The sequence below is a fragment of the Trachemys scripta genome, chromosome 10 (genome assembly GCF_013100865.1).
Source record: "Trachemys scripta elegans isolate TJP31775 chromosome 10, CAS_Tse_1.0, whole genome shotgun sequence".
Classification (NCBI taxonomy): domain Eukaryota; kingdom Metazoa; phylum Chordata; order Testudines; family Emydidae; genus Trachemys; species Trachemys scripta.
Genome location: NC_048307.1, coordinates 43,805,247 through 43,824,258, shown reverse-complemented (window position 1 = coordinate 43,824,258; position 19,012 = coordinate 43,805,247). Strand labels below are relative to the sequence as shown.

At 50.3% G+C, this 19,012-nt stretch overlaps 1 protein-coding gene across 3 annotated transcripts in view; it reads right to left on the bottom strand.

Moving 5' to 3' along the window:
• The window catches only part of GRAMD2A (GRAM domain containing 2A), an 81,164-nt gene that overhangs the window by 39,872 nt on the left and 22,280 nt on the right, over nucleotides 1–19,012 (bottom strand). For all 3 annotated transcript variants that reach the window (XR_004647367.1, XR_004647368.1, XM_034783288.1), the window contains exons 2-3: nucleotides 7,326–7,439; nucleotides 6,026–6,083 (exon numbers count right to left, since the gene is read on the bottom strand). Coding sequence is in view for 1 of the 3 variants with exons in the window: in XM_034783288.1 (XP_034639179.1) it covers nucleotides 6,026–6,083; nucleotides 7,326–7,439 (172 nt within the window). In the remaining 2 variants the exon portion in view is untranslated. The remainder of the gene's footprint in view (nucleotides 1–6,025; nucleotides 6,084–7,325; nucleotides 7,440–19,012) is intronic.

Genomic DNA, 19,012 nt, shown 5'->3' with positions numbered 1-19,012 from the left:
AGGACTTGCTGGGCCTGGGGAAGGGGGTTCTGTCTGGTATTCTTTAATAATTAACCACACCCAGAAGGGGAGCAGTATTTTGAAAACACCTAATGTGGTGGCTGGTCTGAAGCGAGATTGGAAGGTAAAATGAGGTGGCAGCAGGGCCGTAAGTCAGATTAGGCAAGTCCTGGCAACACACCCCCAGTGTAGTACTACTTGCAATTATGGATAGATTCGGTTTAAAAAACAAAACAAACAAAAAAAACCCCACCCCCCCGCCCAAATAAAATAAATAAATAAATGCATGGTAGGTCCGTCACAGAAACAAGAAAACCATAGTTCCTGCCCCAGAGAGCTACCATGCCAAGCAAACTGCTTGCTTATTACTGTCATCTTATTATTTTCCTGTATGGTTCCCCCTCAATGGGTAGGAGGTTCCAACGGCATGCCTTCCCTGCCCCCTGCCTGTAACCCTTCTAGACACTCATGCATACTCTGAATGCTCTTCAGCTTATTTTTATAAATATTTCTGTCTCCACACAGCCAGCCTAACTGCATCAAGTCTGCAGAGGTCACATTGCTCAGCGGTCTAGGATCACGTAATGAAAACCTCCCGCAATCAAGGCCCTTCTTCTGGTGTTTGTATTTTGTTTAAAATTTCCAAGGAATGTATCGGTGTTCACTGCAAACATTTGAAAAAAAAATAATGGTGAAAATTGGTGCCAAAAATTAAGGTCCTGGTTTTCTGGGCAAATATCAGGGTTAATACATGGGATGAGAGGACAAAATAAAAAAGGAACCACGAGAGAGAAGTGGGCCCAGAAGCGGGAGAGGTGGAAGGAGCGAAGGCACCAGCTCCTTGCATTGCCTCCAACACTTCCACTTCTGGGCCTACTCTAGAGGGAAAGATGGCAGCTCAGTTCCCCATCCTGGCCAGGTCAATGAGCACCAGCTTTCCTTCCAGAGCGGGGAGCCACATCCAGGCAGTTCTGGCACTTCTTTCTGTAAGGACACAAGCACAGATGTACAGGTCCACGCGAGTGTATCTTTCATTACATTGCCTTACTCTAGCAGACAGCCTTGCATTTACACTCAATCTAACTTATTATTTACATAAAAACACCTCTACCTTAAGTAACACACTGGATTTTATTAATATAAATCAGTATTTCCATGGACTTGAGTGGTCCAAAGAACGGAGAAAAACGGGGGATGGGGGGAGAAATCGAACAGTAGCTAGAATTTCAGTAAAACACAAAACCAAGGGCAGATGCATGTGGGAATAGAGTCAAAGGTCTCTCAGCAAACTGCCGAATAGCATTCACTTGTTCTCAGCCACTATGGAGGTAGCTTCTGGGACTGTCCCATTGTTACTGGAAAGCAGAAGCAGCAAGAAAACCTGTGTGCTTACTAAGGGCTGAGCAAACACAGGCATACAATTACACTCAGCCAAATAAAGAGCGGCATTTGAGTGGGAAAGCCAATTCAAAACCAGGACTCAGTCCGGATGGAGGCCAAAGGAGAGTTAATTTTTAACAAGATCAGATGTGTTTCAGAATGAGGAATCACCCCTAATTCATCTTTCTAAAGAGGGATTAAGGTGCAGTGGCACCAGGGAGGGTCACTCTGCAGGCAGGCTCCACCCCAGCGGTTGGGATCACATACTAAATCCAGCCCTTGGAGTCAGCTGGTGCAACCCTGCCGACTTCAACCACCTGAGACCTGCCCCGCCAGCGCTGAACTTAGCTTAGAAGAGAGGCCCCTTCTTCCATCAGAGAAGCCCCTTCTTCCTTCCTCTTCTCTCCTTGTTGTCCTGCCCTGGGCCATGCCTTCCATTACGGACCCCTTCCCTCTGCCTGCCATGTCCAGCATTCATCCGCCTTTACAAAAGTGAACAGGAAAAGCCACAGTAGTAACTCATGGCCAAGCCTGAGGTTCTATTGAGCACCCAATGTGGACATGACACACACACACCTTCCTGCAGAAAGCTCCTTTCCACATACAGCCCCAGAGGTCAATCACTGCAGCATGTCAGACAACCTGCCAGGAGGCGGCAGACGCACATAATGCATCACCTGTCCCTCCCGTGGCCTTGTCAGCATTCAGCTGCGCACCATCTTTGACAAATAAGGAAGCCCAGGGCCCAGATCACAGACTGCGCTGTACCTGATCTAGACGAGAAAGTGGAGAGAAATTATTTGATTCATATTGTGTTAAAATGGCAATACAGCCTCACCTCAACCAGCAAAGCTTTTGGCCAGAGAATACAGAGAATAATCAACACCAGTGGTTATGAAGCTTGAACAATATACTGATGTGTCATTTTAGGACCTTTTTCCATAAGACTGAACGAAAAGGGAAGATAAAATGGTGCGATTCCAGGGCTGTGCGTGCCATGCTCCCTGCTCTGTTGGCACAAGGCTGAGATGGGCAGTTTATTACCAAACACATTTGGAGTCAGTCAACCAAAGCTGGAGCTTAAAACACATTTGCTGAGCAAAGTAGTGCTCTGAGGACCTCACTTGTCATGTATTATTTAGCAGCACTAAGGAGTCAGCTGTCAACAAACACTAATCCAGCACCAGCAGTTACAAGGCATCAATGGAAAGACAGCAGCGTTAACCTGCACACGTGTGGCCCAACATGCATCTGCCTTCCCCAGAAGAAAGCTGGCTACCCTGCAGCAGACAAAAGGCAGCTCACAGCCAGAGAGGATCGCTGCTGTCAGGCCACCCTGCCAGATATCCAGAATAATGAGGAAAGCACCATCAAGGAGTTAACGTACTACAACATTCCAATGCTACTTTAGGGCACTTACATCAGCACTGTGCATTTCAGCAGCTTCACTAACAAACTAACCATTCTCCACAATGCCCAAATCTGCTATTAGGTAGAGCCTATATAGTGCTGAGTGGGTGTGCCAGGAGAGTTCCCGGCTCAGCCTCTGGCTGCCTCTAAATGTATCTATCACAAGGTTCCTTCTGCCATGTGGTCTGGCAAGATCTCACGCCATGAAGATTCTGACCTGCAGTAGATAGCAGGGTACGCTTGCCATGAGCTTCCTTCGACTGGGACTGAGGCAAACTGCTAATTAGGGGATCTCTATTTTGGACTAGAGAGGCCATAATGCACCATTGGAGGGGATCTGACCCATTTCTGGCTACAACTTCTGTTCAAAAGCTCTGCTTATATAAGGAGTCCTTTACCTTTAGAGATGCTGGAGAAAGCTTGCATCCCATAGAACCCTGGCTTCACAAATCTCCTGTAACAGTGTAATGTGGTAGAACGATTCAATGCTGGCACCTTTCCCTCCAACTCCCTTCTTATCCCTTTACTTCTCCTCCCCAATCTACAGGAAAGGCGAACTGCAGAGATCACCCTCACTTGCTTTCTTTACCTGCAGTGACTTAACACCCCTGCTTGCTCTCTCTCAACTCCACATGCAAACCAGCCCCCTGCCCCTGTTGGCTCAGTCAGCTATTCGTATCACAGCAATGTGTCAGCTGGCATTTCTCCCCTATCAAGCAACATCTTGGTGTCAGTTACATTCACTATACACTGTGGGTTCAGACCAATAAGCAGCTTTTTAAAACTATTCTCTTTAGTATTGGGAAAGATAAGTTCAGCAAGTTATGAGGGATAGGTGGGGACCCCCCAGGCCCATGTGTTTGACCCCCACAGTGCTATGGGGTGAGTGACAGCAGGAACCTAGGTTAGCTTGATCCAACAACTCTGCCTCTAAAGACATGGCTCAAAGTTTATCCGCATACTGTGCCAGCGACACACCATCATGTACGTTTTCTAATGGGACAGGACTTGACCAAGCAGCAGTCTGAGATGGACTCTCGCCAGATCTCATTGCCCTTTGAGCCAATACAATTATAAGATTTAGTGCAATTTTATCACCACTTTATTTAATCAACTGATACTATACAGGCTTAAAACGGAGCACCGGGGAGAGAGGAGTTAACACCCACAGTGTGTCTACGCTGCAATAAAAGACCTGCGGCACGGCTGGCACAGGTCAGCTGACTCTGGTTTGTGCGGCTCCAGCTGTTGGGCTAAAAATCACAGTGGAGACGTTCAGCCTTGGGCTGGAGTCTTGGCTCTAAAGCCCCTCGGGGGCGGGGAGGGTCTCAAGCTCAAATGTTTACACTTCTATTTTTAGCAGCTGACCCAGGCTCAGAGTTGGTGCAGCGGGTTTTTTATTGCAGTGTAGACATACACCCAGCCATTTACCTACCACAGACTGGGCCTGGAAGAGATTAAAAGACATAAGGAGGAGCTGTGACCAACACTATGGCTTAAAACAAACTTCCTGCTCCCACTGGGATTTCCCCTACATACGAGTGTATTGCTTCCTCTTCTTGAATATGCAGAGATAACCTGCTTTGAGTGGCTAAAATGCTTAAAATGAGGCGGAGAGGCCAAAGGCGAACTACCTGTGGTCTCTGAGGCAATATATACAATGCCTCAATGATATCAAAGTGTCATGGTCTCTTACGAATGTCCATCTTGCTCAATAGGAGTTCTAAGTGCTGTCCAAACGCTGCGGATGTGAATAACTCATACTCTGGAGCGGATTCCCCACCTTGAGCCACAGCACAGGTATAGGACCTCCATTTGTTTGCATAGTGATGAAGTGCTACTGCAGGTATTTAGACTCATTAAGCCTACAGCAGAGTAGCTCCATTGGTAAAGATTTGTTTCCCCGTCCTACACAGACAACAGAATTACTGAAATGGCTGTATGTGTACACGTACACACACACACACACACACGGTAAACTTATAGATCACAAACTAAATATACTGTGACTCCATGCTAACAAGTGAGCATTGTTCAAAAAGCAGACATCACCGAGAAAGGCAGACAGCTGCATGTGAGCAGGAGACCCTGTAATTACAGGGCAGGGACTACACACAGACCCTCTGTCCAGAGGCTTTTCCCCTCAGGAGCCAGTCACACTGCTGTTTTGATAGGGATTAGACCCCATGTTACAGTGTGATGCATATTCCATAGCTAAGCGATGGCCAGCCTAGTGATGCTTTCCATTGTACATTCCCATTAATGCAGAAATGGGTCTCTGACTCTCCGGCTCTCGTGCTCTGTAACACTGTCAATAAACACAGACTGTGCTGCAGTGAAACTGAACCGGGTGTCCGGCCGAGTGGAGGCAGCTCCCGCACTCTTGGAGAGAGGTCACGTTAATGACAGAGGCTGCAGAGGAAGGTCCACCAGCTCCAGGCACAGAGACGGCTGTGGTCTCTGAAAGTGGGCCGTGGTGCAATGGGCTATCCCAGGCACAGAGAGGGTTCTGTGATAGACAAGGCTGTCAGTGCACACAGACTAGCTCACAGTCTTGTTGTCAGGCCGTATTCTGCATGCCTTAGAGGAGCAGCCACTTGAATGACCTTCTAGGCCTCTAGTCCTTCCAGAGTAAGGTCAAAGGTTTCATTCTCTCCCCTCCTCATGTGCAGAAATTGGTAGTGGCAGGAAAAGGGACTGGCAGTGGAAATACATAGCCTCCTGGATTTGTAAAGGTGGAAGATACAAGTGGGCAGGGGGAGGGGGATGAGAAGAGGACATACACCTGGGCCTGCTCATGCCAAGGGAAAGGATTCGGCGGGTGCAGCAAAAGAAGTTGTGGAGGGAGGAGATTCCCAACTGGGGCTGAGACTATGGAACCCATGAGGTGCAGCAGATTGGAGGGTTGGGCCTCAGAGGGGCAGCAGAGCCTCTAAAGACAGCATCCCCACCGCGTAGCAGGATTGGCCCCAGACCCTGCTCCCCGTATGGCGCTTGCAGAGCAATCAGCACGCCCAGAGCAGGAGTTCCTGTCCAGTGATCAGCGCTCAGCTTAAGGCACTGCAGAGCCTCTTGGTCAGTCACACAGAGGTGCCATTGCCCAACACTGACCCAGACTGGCAACAAGACAGTAAACACTTATCTCCACATAACCACCAATCGCATGGCAGCCATCAGCTGGGAGGCTGAAGTAACAGTTCAAATGCACCACAGGCAGCGTTTCTCCCCCACTCACCGCTTCTCTGAGACATTTCTTTATTTCTTCATCCTTCAGAGCTTCATTCAGATGCAAACTGCGAGAGAGAGAGATCCTAGTCAAGTAAAAAGCCATCTATTGGACACCCCACCCCTCTTCCCAAAGCAGATACGACAGAAGTATACAACATAATGAATGGTGCTGAGAACGCAGCCTGGGGTGGTTAATAAGAGGGCCCTTGAAATTAAAAGTGAGGAAGTACCTAAGCGATAGGAGCTTCCTACCCTCTCAGGCCCCTGGTCCCTTACGCACACAGTATAATTAACCTGTGAAACTAGCTGCTGCAGGAGACAAACAAGTAGCTCAGGGGAACAGAATTGGACATTTATGAGTCATCTGCAGTGACGCTAGCCAAGGTAACAGATATAATTGGTGTAAATGCTTGCATTTCAGGATATAAGCTGAACACTAGCTGGAGTCACGTAGGAATCTTCCTCTCATGGTTCAGTAGTGGACAATTTAAGGTGTTATGCCAGGAAGCAGGTGTAAACCATCCGGCACTGGCTGCCGCCAGACAGGACACTGGAGTAGATGCACCCTCTGTGTGATGGGATATAAATCTTTATATTCACCCCACTTTGGGGACTGCAAACTACAAGTGGCCTTGGGACCCTACCCTAGATCACAGCAAGGGACCCAGCAGCAGTTCAAGGGAATTACTTGGTATGTTTAGCATCCAACCCTTAACTGCTAATGTGGGATTCTCCTGTGAAAGGCTGGCAAGAGCTTCCTACTTGCTGGGTTTCATTTCACACTCCAGGGCCAGCTGTGATTGTTGATAGAACTTGGCACACAGGGAGAAGGGCAAATATTTGGCAGGAAACACCAGGCCCAGCCTAGTTTAATAGGATTTCTCAGCCCTTCACTGATCCCCTGCAGAGCACACTGGAGTCATGCAAAAAGTGTATTTAGAAGGCCCTACTCCAGCTATGAATGTTAGGAGAAAGCTCCTTCACTGCAGCAGTCAACGCACCCAGGCCAGACAGCCCTAAAGACTTAGGCCAGGAGCTCTGTTCTCAGCACGCTGCTGCTCTGACATGCAGGAAGGTGGCTGCGTCCCTGGGAGAGGGAGAGATCAGAAGAGGTTATGTGGTCACACTGTGGGAGGTATGCTGCACAGAGGGCCAGCACATCTCAGGGGAAGCTGTTCACAACCAGTACTTAAAATAAAACCCCACCCTGTGCATGTCAGAGAACTAATTAGCTGATCACAACCAACATGGTTCCAGACTTTAATCTGTCATCAGATCCTACAAATCTAAACCATTTCAGAGCTCACCTGCCATCCAGGGCATCCAAGCTCTTCTCCTTATGAGACGCCTCCAGTTTCTCCTGGCTGTGCATGAGCTCAGAGCTCTTCAGGGAAGCTGCTTTTTCATGCACCGGCTTTGTGCTGCAGACAGACACAATAAAACAGGAAGTTTGTTAGTTCACCAGCGACGAAGGTGGGGGGCAGCAGCATTAGCTATGGCAGATAGGCCTCTAATTCTATGGCTTTCAAATCCTATTGGCACAGGGAGGTTTTCAGCATTTCAAATCACTTCCATTGGCAACCGAAGTATTTTGCTTTGCTCTGCTGCATGCAGCTGCTGATGGAATTATATGCAGAAGAATTAAGGCTGCTGCCAGACCCAAGCTTTGGACTTCCTATAAGTTTGCAGCAGGCCTGTGAAATCTCTTGCCCTGTTGGCTTGCTAAAACGAATAGCAGGAGAGGGGAAAGAGCTGGAGGAAGGGAGTTGGCTGTTAGGAGAGTGTTTGAACTTGTAGAAAAGCTTATGTGGAGATGGTCTTTATAACTACAACGTGAAACAAGAGCTCCAGGCAACAGAGACCGCACCAGGTACCTTTCTCTGGAGTTCAGTGGAGACTTAACTTTTGGCTCTTATTGGAGGGAAATGACCTTTGAGAGAAATGCTATGGGCCAGCTCCCCGGCTGGTGTCAATAAGTAAGCATAGTTCCACAGAAGTCAATGAAGCTACGCTGGTTCACACCAGCTCACGCCATCTGAAGATCTAGCCTGTTTCACACATAGCTGGGTCACTTTTACAGCTCTTTTGAGACAGCCCAGCTGCTATCCAAGCTGTCAATTCACTTGGTACCAGAGGAGAGGTTGAGATTTACCCCTCCCACCACTGCCTATTTTTTAGGTTTTTTGCATTTTATTGACATAACAGAGGGGGACGAAGTACATCTGTTTGACTAGAGAACTGAGGGACACTCTGATGCAGTAAGGAGTGGCTGTGACACATACATCTCTGCTTGAATGTAAGGTTTCCTTTGGGGATGAATTTCTCACCCAGCTGCAAGCTCCTATAAATCACCCAAACCACTAGCGATACTAGCCCCATCTACTGTTCCACGTCTCCGGTCTCAGGCCGAACGCAAAGTAAAACAAACCGCTGCCTTTCCAGACACCAGAGCATCATTTCCAGCAACACCCACCCTCTGCTGTAAGCAGCAGCTGCCTCCTGTTCAAGTTTCTTATCTGCTATAATCAGGCTTATCAAGCAGAAGCTTATCAAGCAGAAGTGCGCAGCATGAAGCAGTTACCAAACCTAAAGCAAACTGTCCCAGGGCTGCCCGCAGAGGGTTATCATCTGAGGCCAGAGAGAGGACACTTCCTCTTTGTAGGGCTGGATAGTGCAGTGGACTCTGGGTTCCTCGCTGTGACAAGGAAATCAACCAGACAGAGGCTAGAAAGGACCACACACACACACCACAGAGGAACAGCAGAAGCAGCACGGAAGCGGGTGATGAATTAAAGACACCGAGAGTGGGACTAACAAAGTGGAGCTGGGGAGGCAGCGGTTCAGGGGCAATGCTAAGGACGGACGCTTCGTCAGGAGCCTTGTCAGGCAACTTAGATGTGTGTCTGCACCTCAAAAATCCAGTTGTGATCATGGACGGTGGGTATAATAGGCCAGGGAAGGCTTGCACTCTTTCCCCGAGGCCCCCACTGCCGCTGCCTGCACTCCTCCCCACAGGTCCCTGCTGCTTGCCACATCCCTCCTCCTCGGGGACGGGGGATTGAGGAGGGATGTGGAGAGCCAGCGGTTTGGCTGGGGGAGGGCCTTCAGGGGCCGGGGGGGGGGCAGTGGCTCAGGGGGGTTGGCAGCTTGGTCTGGCGCTGGTGGAGGGAGCAGGGGCCCTGGCGGCTCAGGATGGCGCTAGTGGGGGAGGCTGACCCAGCACTTGGGGGGCCGGTGGCTTGGCTGTGAGGGTCATCAGAGGCAGGGGGGCCAGTGGCTCGGCGTGGTGCTGGGGCCGGCCTGATACTTGGGGGGGGGGGGGACCTGGCAGATCAGCCTGATCATAGAATATCAGGGTTAGAAGGGACCTCAGGAGATCATCTAGTCCAACCCCCTGCTCAAAGCAGGACCAATCCCCAGACAGATTTTTGGCCCCGATCCCTAAATGGCCCCCTCAAGGATTGAACTCACAACCCTAGATTTAGCAGGCCAATGCTCAAACCACTGTGCTATCCCTCTGCTCAGGGTGGGAGCGGTACATCAGGGGAGGTGGCTTGGCCCTGTGTGGCTGAGGCGGGTGGACCAGGGCTCCTCCAGTTGCAGGGGCGCCCCATCCTCAGGGCACCTCCTGTTAGGGAGGTGGGATTTTGGGGTTCTGGCATGTGGGCGGGGGCTCTTGGACAGAAGGGGCGCGGCCGGTGGGCTAGCCTCCCCAAAGTGGGGGTTCACCTGCTGCCCATGGTTGTGATCATTAGGTCCCTGCAGGGTTTAACCATGACTGGTTGACATGACGGCAGACTAAACTTGCCCTCATCTTCACTGATGTGGTTGGCATCGCAGCAGCTAAGACAGGCGATAATTAGGGCCCTACCAAATTCACGGCCAGGAAAAACATGTCACGGACCATAAAAATCTGGTCTCCCCCTGTGAAATCTGGTCATGTGTGTGCTTTTCCCCTACACTATACAGATTTCATAGGGGAGACCAGAGTTTCTCAAATTGGGGGTCCTGACCACAGTTGCCAACTTTCATGTGGTAAATAAGCACCCCGACTTTCACAATAAGCCAAAATTCAAGCTAATCCCATTTCAAAACAAGGCCAAAACAAGCCAATCCCTAAGAACCCCAACACTCCATGTGACTAGATCCCTCCAGCGTGCAGTCTGGGACTGTGGTGGGCCCACTGTGCACCCCTGATTCTCTTCCGCTTACCCCTTGCCTCTGCTTGCCCCCCGCACTTGCCCCTGCTTGCTGGGAGCCAATCAAAATAAAAGAAGCAACAAGCAACAAACTACAAGCCAAAAACCAGCCAACAAGCAACTCACAAGCCACTTAAGCCAAAACAAAACAAACCAAACCAACTCTGCGTTTTTTGTGTGGATTTGGCATGACTGGTCCTGACCCAAAAGAGGGTTGCAGGGGGGTTGTAAGGTTATTTTAGGGGGAGGTTGCGGTATTGCCACCCTTACTTCTGCTCTGCCTTCAGAGCTGGGCAGCTGGAGAGTGGCACCTGCTGACTGAGGGGCCAGCTCTGCAGGCAGCAGTGCAGAAGTAAGGGTGGCAATACCATACCATGCCATCCTTGCTTGTGTGCTGCGGCTGGCGGCAGGTCTGCCTTCAAAGCTGGGCTTCTGGCCAGCAGCCACCATTCTCCAGCTGCCAAGCAGCAGCACAGGAGAGCAGTACCGCAACGCCCCCCGCCCACTACACACACAACCTTGAGACACCCCCCCTGCCCCCCTAACTCCTTTTTGGGTCAGGACCCCTACAATTACACCACCATAAAATTTCAGATTTAAATAGCTGAAATCATGACAGTTATGATTTTTAAAATCCCATGACTGAAATTGACCAAAATGGAGCGTGAATTTGGTAGGGCCTTACCTTAGGATGATCAGATCACTACACTAAAATATTGGGACACATTGGGGTGCCATCAGCCCCACCCACAGTCCACCCCCGCTCCTCCCAGGCTCTGCCCCCACTCTGCCCCAGGTCCCACCCCCTCCCCACTCGGCCCTCCCCACCGCACCCTTCCTCATCCCCTGGCCTGCCACTGGCTTACTGTGTCCCTCCTTAGTCACCCACTCACTGCTCGCCTCTTCACCCCCCCCCCCACCACTCACCCTGACTTCCCCTCTGCCGAATGGGAGCTGGCCCACCCCTCCGCCTCTTCCCACCCCTGCACTGCCCTCGCTCCACCCCCATTCCACACCCCCTAAGTCCTCGCCCCTGTCCAGCCTCTTCTTCGCCTCCTCCCCTGAGCGCTAGGGTGACCAGATGAGAGGAAGAAAATATCAGGACGCTGGGGGGGGAAGGTTTGTCCGCCAATGGAGAGAGAAAGAAGGAAAAAAAAAAAAAAAAAAAAAACCCACAACTGAGTGCTGCCGGCGGAGCAAAAAAAACCCAACAAAAACAACAGTGCTGCGGGACGTCTGGTCACCCTACTGAGCGCGCTGCATCCCCACTCCTCCCCGGACGGGGGGGAGGAGTGGGGACGCAGCACACTGGGGGTGGGGGAGAAGGAGGCGAGGAGGGGAGCTTGTTTGGCTGCATTTTTTCCCCCATGGGTGCTCCAGCCCCAGAGCACCCACGGGATCAGTGCCTCCCTCCCGCTCACCTCCTTACCTGAATATCGGGACAAATGGCGTCCCGATTGTCATTGATTGGGACGCACGACTAAGGGTTAAATATCGGACAGTCCCGATTTTATCGGGACATCTGGTCACCCTACCTTACCTAAAACTTTTGGCTGCGATGGAGCTGCTCCTCCCTCTTGTGTTTGGAGGCAGCAGCACTTGCACGGAGACACCCAGGAAGTAATGTCCAGCCCCAAGATCCACTCGATTTTCAAAACAGCGCAAATGCTCACTGGGGTCGAGGCTGGATTGTCGCCATGGGAGCAGGAACACCTGGCACTGTCACCCACTGAGCAAATATTAGGGCGGGGTCTGGTTCATGCCACACTCTCAGCCTAAGGGACAATGAGAGGCGGCTCATGGAACCTCTAGTCTGTATGGCAGCATCTCCAGGGCGCCAGACAAGGAGGTGGAATAAGGGCCTGATCACTAGAAGCAGCTGAGAGATGAGAAGGCTCTGCACACACACCTGCATGTGCAACACCATCTTGCTGTCGGTAGCAGCGAGCGCTCGTATTTAACCAGAAACGCAATCCCCACGGTGGGGATTTGTGAGAACTGAACCCAGGTCAGTGGTGCTCCAAGCAGGCAGCGCTTCTGCACCACCCCCAGACAGCCTCAACAGAGCCCCACTCAATGCACCATGCAGCCTGGGAGACCAGTCGCTTCAAGAAGTGATGCCCACACAGCCCCTCCCACGAACTCTGATTGGCCCAGACCGGTTATTTAAGACCAGAGGGAGTGCCAGAAAATCATCTGTGCACCAGGCAGATCCCAGATCTGCTGCCAAGATGGGTTCCCGGCTTGCTCCTGGTCCCCACTTCCGCACCCTGCCCTGCCCTCAGGTTCCTGGCTATGATTCTGGCCCAATCCTTGGCTCTGGACTGCAGCTACAGACTCTGGCTTAATCCCTCAGGCCTGACTAACCACTGAACCGGACTAGAGCTTGCACTCTCCAGTCAAGAGGCAGAGAGAGGCGGGCACGTGGGGAGGAGTTCTAAGGAAAAGGCAATTCACGGCAGGGTGCAGATGAATTTTGTGAGTGGCCAATATCCATGTTAACTCTGAATCAGAGACCAGAGCTGCAGTGAGCACTGGAGAAGGGAGGTGGGAAGAAGCACTCCATTGTGTAGTTTGCAGAGGGCTGGAATACTGTGGTCTCATTCGGATTACTTGGCTTGGCGCGTGGGTGCAGGATGGTGTTGGTGCCTGTACAAGAGATATACAAGAGATCAGGTGGTCCCGTGTGCCCTTGAACTCTAGGACTGCAAGGAGGGGATGTCGGTCACCCAGGCTCCCAGGAGGCAAAGGCAGAAGCATGAGAGAGAGGAGCCAACAGGAACAGCCCAGTGGGAAGGACGGGCAAAGCAGGCAGAAACCAGGAGTGAGACCCAACAGGGGTAAGGCAGTGCAGTCCTGCGGAAAGGAGGGCAAGGAGTTTGCAGATAAAGCCAGCAAAAAGATTCCAGGAGGGGGACAGGACATGGTCAGAGCAGCAAGAGGGGGGAGGTTATTTTAGCAGCTGACTGGGATAAGCTGAAAAGCTGAGCATCAGGGAGACTGGATAGGAGGTGGTTAGAGTGGCTCTAAAGTCCCCCCTCCGCCCGGCCCAAACACACACACACACACTCAGGAAGCTAGTGGAGTGGTTTCTTTGGGAAGGAGAGAACTCACCTGAAAGGGCAAAGGGGATACTACGGCAGGATCTTAGCAACAGAGAACTGGGAAACTCGGTAACATGTAAGCAGTGAGCAAAAGGAAACCGTGCCTGCAGGTTGCAGAGGGAAGCTCTGAACAATTCTGCTTACAGCTCTGAGTACATGGCAGAAGATTAAAGCCTGGGACTGGAAGCTGATCCAGACCTTGGTCTGCTGCGAGAATGCTGGGCAGGAGAGAGAGGGGGAAGATGGAAGCATTAGACATCGGCTTCTGGGTGGGGCAGCAGCCCTTATTAGGGGCCATTACCTTGTCTTTCCCCCTCCGATTCGACACAGCACTGAACACACTGCACGATTATACACTGCAGAGCCTGGATTCTTCCTTATCTTTTGTCAAGTGGAACCTGGCCATTAGGTGCTAGCTAAGCTGGTCTCAGGGGATAAATAACCTTCTCATTCACCACCTCACTCTTCCAAACCCCGAGTTGTTGGGAGCCAGGGCAAGGTTACAACGGCCTGCATGATGCAGCTACCTGAGCTCCTGTACTGTCACAAAGGGTCCTGAGCGAGGTCTCCTCTCTGAGCAGGGATAGCCATGTTCTGGAGAGACTGGCTGCGCCTTTGACGGTGCTGAGACCCACCTGTCACCCAACTGGGCAGCATGGAACAATGCAGCCAGTCATTTCGCTCAGCAGACCCTCTCACACTAGGGCACAAGAGTGGTTTGTTTGTTCAACAACATCTGTTCCTAATCTTTTCTGGGAATGTATAGACAGGCAACCCACCCACAGATGACACTGAGGAAGTTTTCCCCTTTCTGGATAACGGGGTATTCATCTCTCTACAGGTCAACATTTTGAATATGGCCAATTTTTACTCCACGTTGCTAAATTTCTCTTTTTTTTTTTTGCTTCAACTCCATCGAGAAGTGGAAAAAACCCACCCGCTTTGGGTCACGCGTCAGTGGGACTCTGCCCGGAAAGGACAGACAAGTTCTTCCACAATAACTGGGAAGTAAGTCAGAGTGGCTCAGTTCACTGCAGTGCTGAGACCCACGCAATGACCCAGAAGTCTTAGCACCATACAGGAGCCAGTGTGGATGCAGGCATTCCAGCATAGAGCGTGACTTTGCAGCATGGCCTCTCTCACTCATGTCAGGCTCTCAGAGAGAAGTAATCTGAGTGATCTACACTCAAGTTGACTCTGCAGTGAAAGTATCTTCTGGTTTAGGAAATCCCACTGAATGACTAATGAGCAGCACAGGTAACTTTACCCATTACCCTTGAGAGGTTTTTGTGTGCAGTATCTTAATGCAATCAAGTAACACCACACATTGCCCAGGTCTCTTGTAGAGAGTGTAGACTGGTGCTTCCTTGATACCTTCCATTCCCACAGAAAAGTTCGTTTTAGTAAATCTGACAGGCTGTGGCAAGCTCAGGGAGATTTAAGCATGTCGAGGGGATACCTGGAATTTTCATTCTGTCTGAGGATTTTCACCGCTGACTAAAATACGACTCTGTTTTCAGAGGGTGTGCACACATGCATGGGTTTATGTCCCCAATTTACACACAGTTATCACAACATCACCACACACAATCATGATAATTGCAAATGACCAGTCAGATCTCTAGTAGGTTAATGATATGCAAAGTTACAATGACTGTGCACCCAATCATGATAATTACTCTCCCCAAAGGGCTTGCGTGTTTGCATATGCAATTTGAAAGTGGGTGTTAGTCATTTTAACGGACTACAGAAGACAGAGGCCAGGGCTTGTCTCCAGCACAGTCCACAGTATGCTAGCTACAAAGGAAAGATGGTCTTGTAGTTATAGCAGTGGACTGGGAATCACAGCAACTTTGCCAACTCTTGTGATTTTTATCCCAAGTCTTGCAACATTTGGCATTTTTCGTGAAGCTCCTGCTCCTGGAGTCCTGAGGTTGCTAAGGAAAGTTTGACAACATGACCCTAAAGATTCAAAAGGCAAAGGAAAAGAACCTCAAATGTATTGTTTTCACAAATATCGATGTTTAAGTCAATTTCATTATTTTCAGGGCCCAATTCATGATTTTTGAATGCCTGGGGTTGGCAATACTGGATCTGGGTTCTGTTCCTGGCTCTTCCACAGAATTTGTAAGTGTCCTTGGGCAAGTCACTTAATCTCTGTGCCTCAATTCCCGCATTTGTAAAATGAGGTAAGGGCCTGCACCTCCCAGGTGCATTCTGAGGCTAACTCCATTGACATAAGAGGCGATAGACTTTACAATGATTACCACCATCAAATAGCCAATTAAAAAATTTGCATTTTAAAAGGTGGCTGCTTACAGAATTTCAGCCAGTGTGTCTACAAGACCTTACTGTGATACTCTGTATCTAGGGGGAACACCCTCCACCCCTACGTTCATCCTTATAATATGGTTGTGTGGTATCCAAAGCAAAGTTTGTCATGTCGGGTGTCTTCGGAAGGTTCATGATGCACTGAGCATTGTTGTTATAGTAATGTTATAGGTTGTAATTTCATGTATATAGTTATGAGGCTGAAAATGTGTCCTCATGGTTTAAAACAAGCCCAGGCAAAACTCTCCGGGAACAGTTCACACTTCATCGGGACATGTATGGGACAAACCCAGCCCAGCCTCACAGGAACAAAGGACTCTGGCCTAGGCAGCATCAAAGGATCTGTTGGACTCTCAAGTGAGTCACCCCTTTCCCTTGGTCAGTTTGGGACTACGATGAGGTAATTCTCACCTGACCCTGACAGGGGAGGGGCGGGCAAAGCCAAGAGGGAAGAAAGAACATGGTAAATGGGAGAGATGTTTGCCATGCTCTTCCTCGCTTCTCTTCCACCTCCATCTACAGACACCACCATCAAGTGACTGAAGCACTGATCAAAGGGGAGAGCCTGGCTGAAGAGCAGCCAGCCAGCCTGTGGTGAGAAGCATCTAAGTTTGTAAGGGCACTGAAAGTGTTAAGTTCAGCTGAGAATGCATTTTGCTTTTATTTCATTTGACCAAATCTGACTTCTTGTGCTTTGACTTATAATCACTTTAAAAAAAAAATCTATCTTTTGTAGTTAATACATTTGTTTGTTTGTTCTACCTGAAGCAATGTGTTTGGTTTGAAGCATGTCAGAGACTCCCCTTGGGATGACAAGCCTGTTACATATTAATTTCTTTGTTAAATTGTCGAACTCATAAGCTTGCAGCATCCAGAGGGCATAACTGGACACTGCAAGATGGAGATTCCTAGGGTTGTGTCTGGGACTGGAGATATTGGCTAGTGTCATTTGGTTGCACAATCCAAGCTGCGGTTGGCCAAAAGTGCTCAATCATGTGCTGGGAACAGCTTACATGCCAGAGGCTGTGCGTGAACAGCCTGGGAGTGGGGGTTCTCAGAGCGGAGCAGGGTAAGGCTGGCTCCCAGAGTCGAGGATTGGAGCGACTTAGCAGATCACCGGTCCAGATAACACCAGGGGAACATCACACTTACTATCACGACAAAGGAAAACAACCAGAAAACCTCAGAGGAGCCACTGCCACAGACTGGAAACTTTTACTGCAGGGGGAGACAACCACTTCTGTTTGGCAAGGAGCAAACAGGTAACTCCACAGAGATCCTTTCTGCCTTGTCATTTGCAGTTACACATTAGCCAGCTGGATGGCATGAAGGCACTCTGAGTTAGCAAGGTATACAATAGCCTGAGCAGTTCTGCTGGAGGCTCTATAGAAGGCGGCCAGCTGAGATCACATAGCTCTGCTAGCAAACAAAGGACTGAAACAGAATAAAAGGTCTACAGAAAAACAAACAGTTCAAATGTGTAATGAATGCAAACAGCTTTCGCCACATACAGTCAACAGCACTTTGGGATGCTTCCTATCAAACAGCTGCCCACGTTGCAACTGGCACTAATTGGCTGCTTGGAGAGACACAGAGCAAGCCACCAGACTGAATTTCTCGGTCCCTCCTCCACATGGTCCCTCTAGGGCAGGGGCATGGCATGTCGCTAGAGGAACATGGCTGTGACACGCCTGTTCCGGGCATACACAACCACCTCTAGTCTGCAGGGCCCTTCACCAGCACTACATTCACCCACACATTGTAACTGAAAGGAAGTAACTGGCGTGGGTCGAGCACATGAGGAAACGGCTCGGGCTCTGTAACACTGTCAGCCTTAAAATAACTACATCCTGCCAACTCGGGGAAGGGAAAGAGTTTCCAGAGAGTTGGTTGAAAGAATCCAGCCCCTAGGGATTTTAAATAAGGAAAGTTACAAGGACTGAGTGCAGAAGAAAATGGAGTCAGACCGATTACTCAGTCACAAGAGCCTGAGATCAGTAGCTTCTTAGGGTAGGTCTTACCCTGCAGAGTTAGCCACGGTCTTACACCCAATCACCCTCCTATCCACCCATGAAACCCTCTCACCTGAGGTTAGTGGTGCTTTTGTAATGCCGACAGACCCCGGTCGTTGGTGGGCAGGATGGAACTGGGACTTCTGGAGCTTAGTGAATGAGCCTCTACCGCACAAGCTAAAAGCCAACTGGCTGTTAGCTAAGGCTGTAGAGCAGACTTATTTTCTCTCTCTCTCCCCAAGTAGTCTCGGTGCCACTAGATGGGACAGAACACCACATCCAGAAGGTGCATAGGTTACACTTTCACCCTGGGTTATCTGTCCTGGCCAGTGATGGGTTAGAGATCAGGTGCTGCTTTAACTCGGGCTGGTAATCCACCCAATTCACTGTGAGGATGCAGGCTAAGCTACCCAAGTGCTGATAGTGCTCCAATGCCTCCCACAATTCCCGCCCCACCCCCGGCACATACCCATAAGGATGGACGAGTTCTCCCACAATTCAATGGGAAAGAACCACAGAGCGGTTCAGTTCGCTGCAGCACAAAGAACTATGGGCTATGCCCCCAGAAGTCCACAGGCAAGCATAGCACTGGGGGACACAGTCACTTGGGCAAGGCTCTGCAGATGCTGGGCTAGGCTAACCTGCCAAGCTATCCCTGCTCTGAAGACAGACCCTAAGATTGCCTCCTCTGGCTCTGGCTCAGACCACAAACTCCCTCCTCCAACACCCATCCGGAGCTTTACGGGAAGCCTTCAGCCTCCCAGGAGGGCGTAACTCAGAGCAGCACACAGATGCAGATAGCAGCGCCAAAGCTCTCTCCCTTCCATGCAAGTCTAGTAGCTGCTATCCAGGGAAACTGAGCGGACTCGCGGCTTGGTGGAATACGCCCCTAGTGGGGTCGAAACCGAAGGGACCTTGCTCAGCACAGAGCAGTGCTTGGGCACGCAGGACTCCAAGCCTTTTCAAGGTTTAGCAAGTCCTGTCCACCTAGCACAGTTCAAGGGGTCACACAAGGTCAGGGACTAGTGCTAGAAAGGTGAGTCTTCGGCTGGGCCCACAGGCAGGTGGGGCACATGTACCCAGGAGGAGGGAGCTGGGGTGTAGGATGAATTGATTTAAGACTATGGTCTAGGCCCAGAGAAGCTGCAGCAGTGGGGAACTGCAAGTTCTGCAGCACCACAGCAACCCTGGCTAGGTTTTTTTTTTTTTTAAAAACAAACATTAAAGATGGTTGCACCTCAGAGGGTAAGGGCCAGCCATGTTTGCAGGATAGAGGGGTCCGCACAGCTCCTGCAAGGCGGGGCAGAGATAGGCGGGGGGCCATTTGCCACACTCTACCCGCAATGCC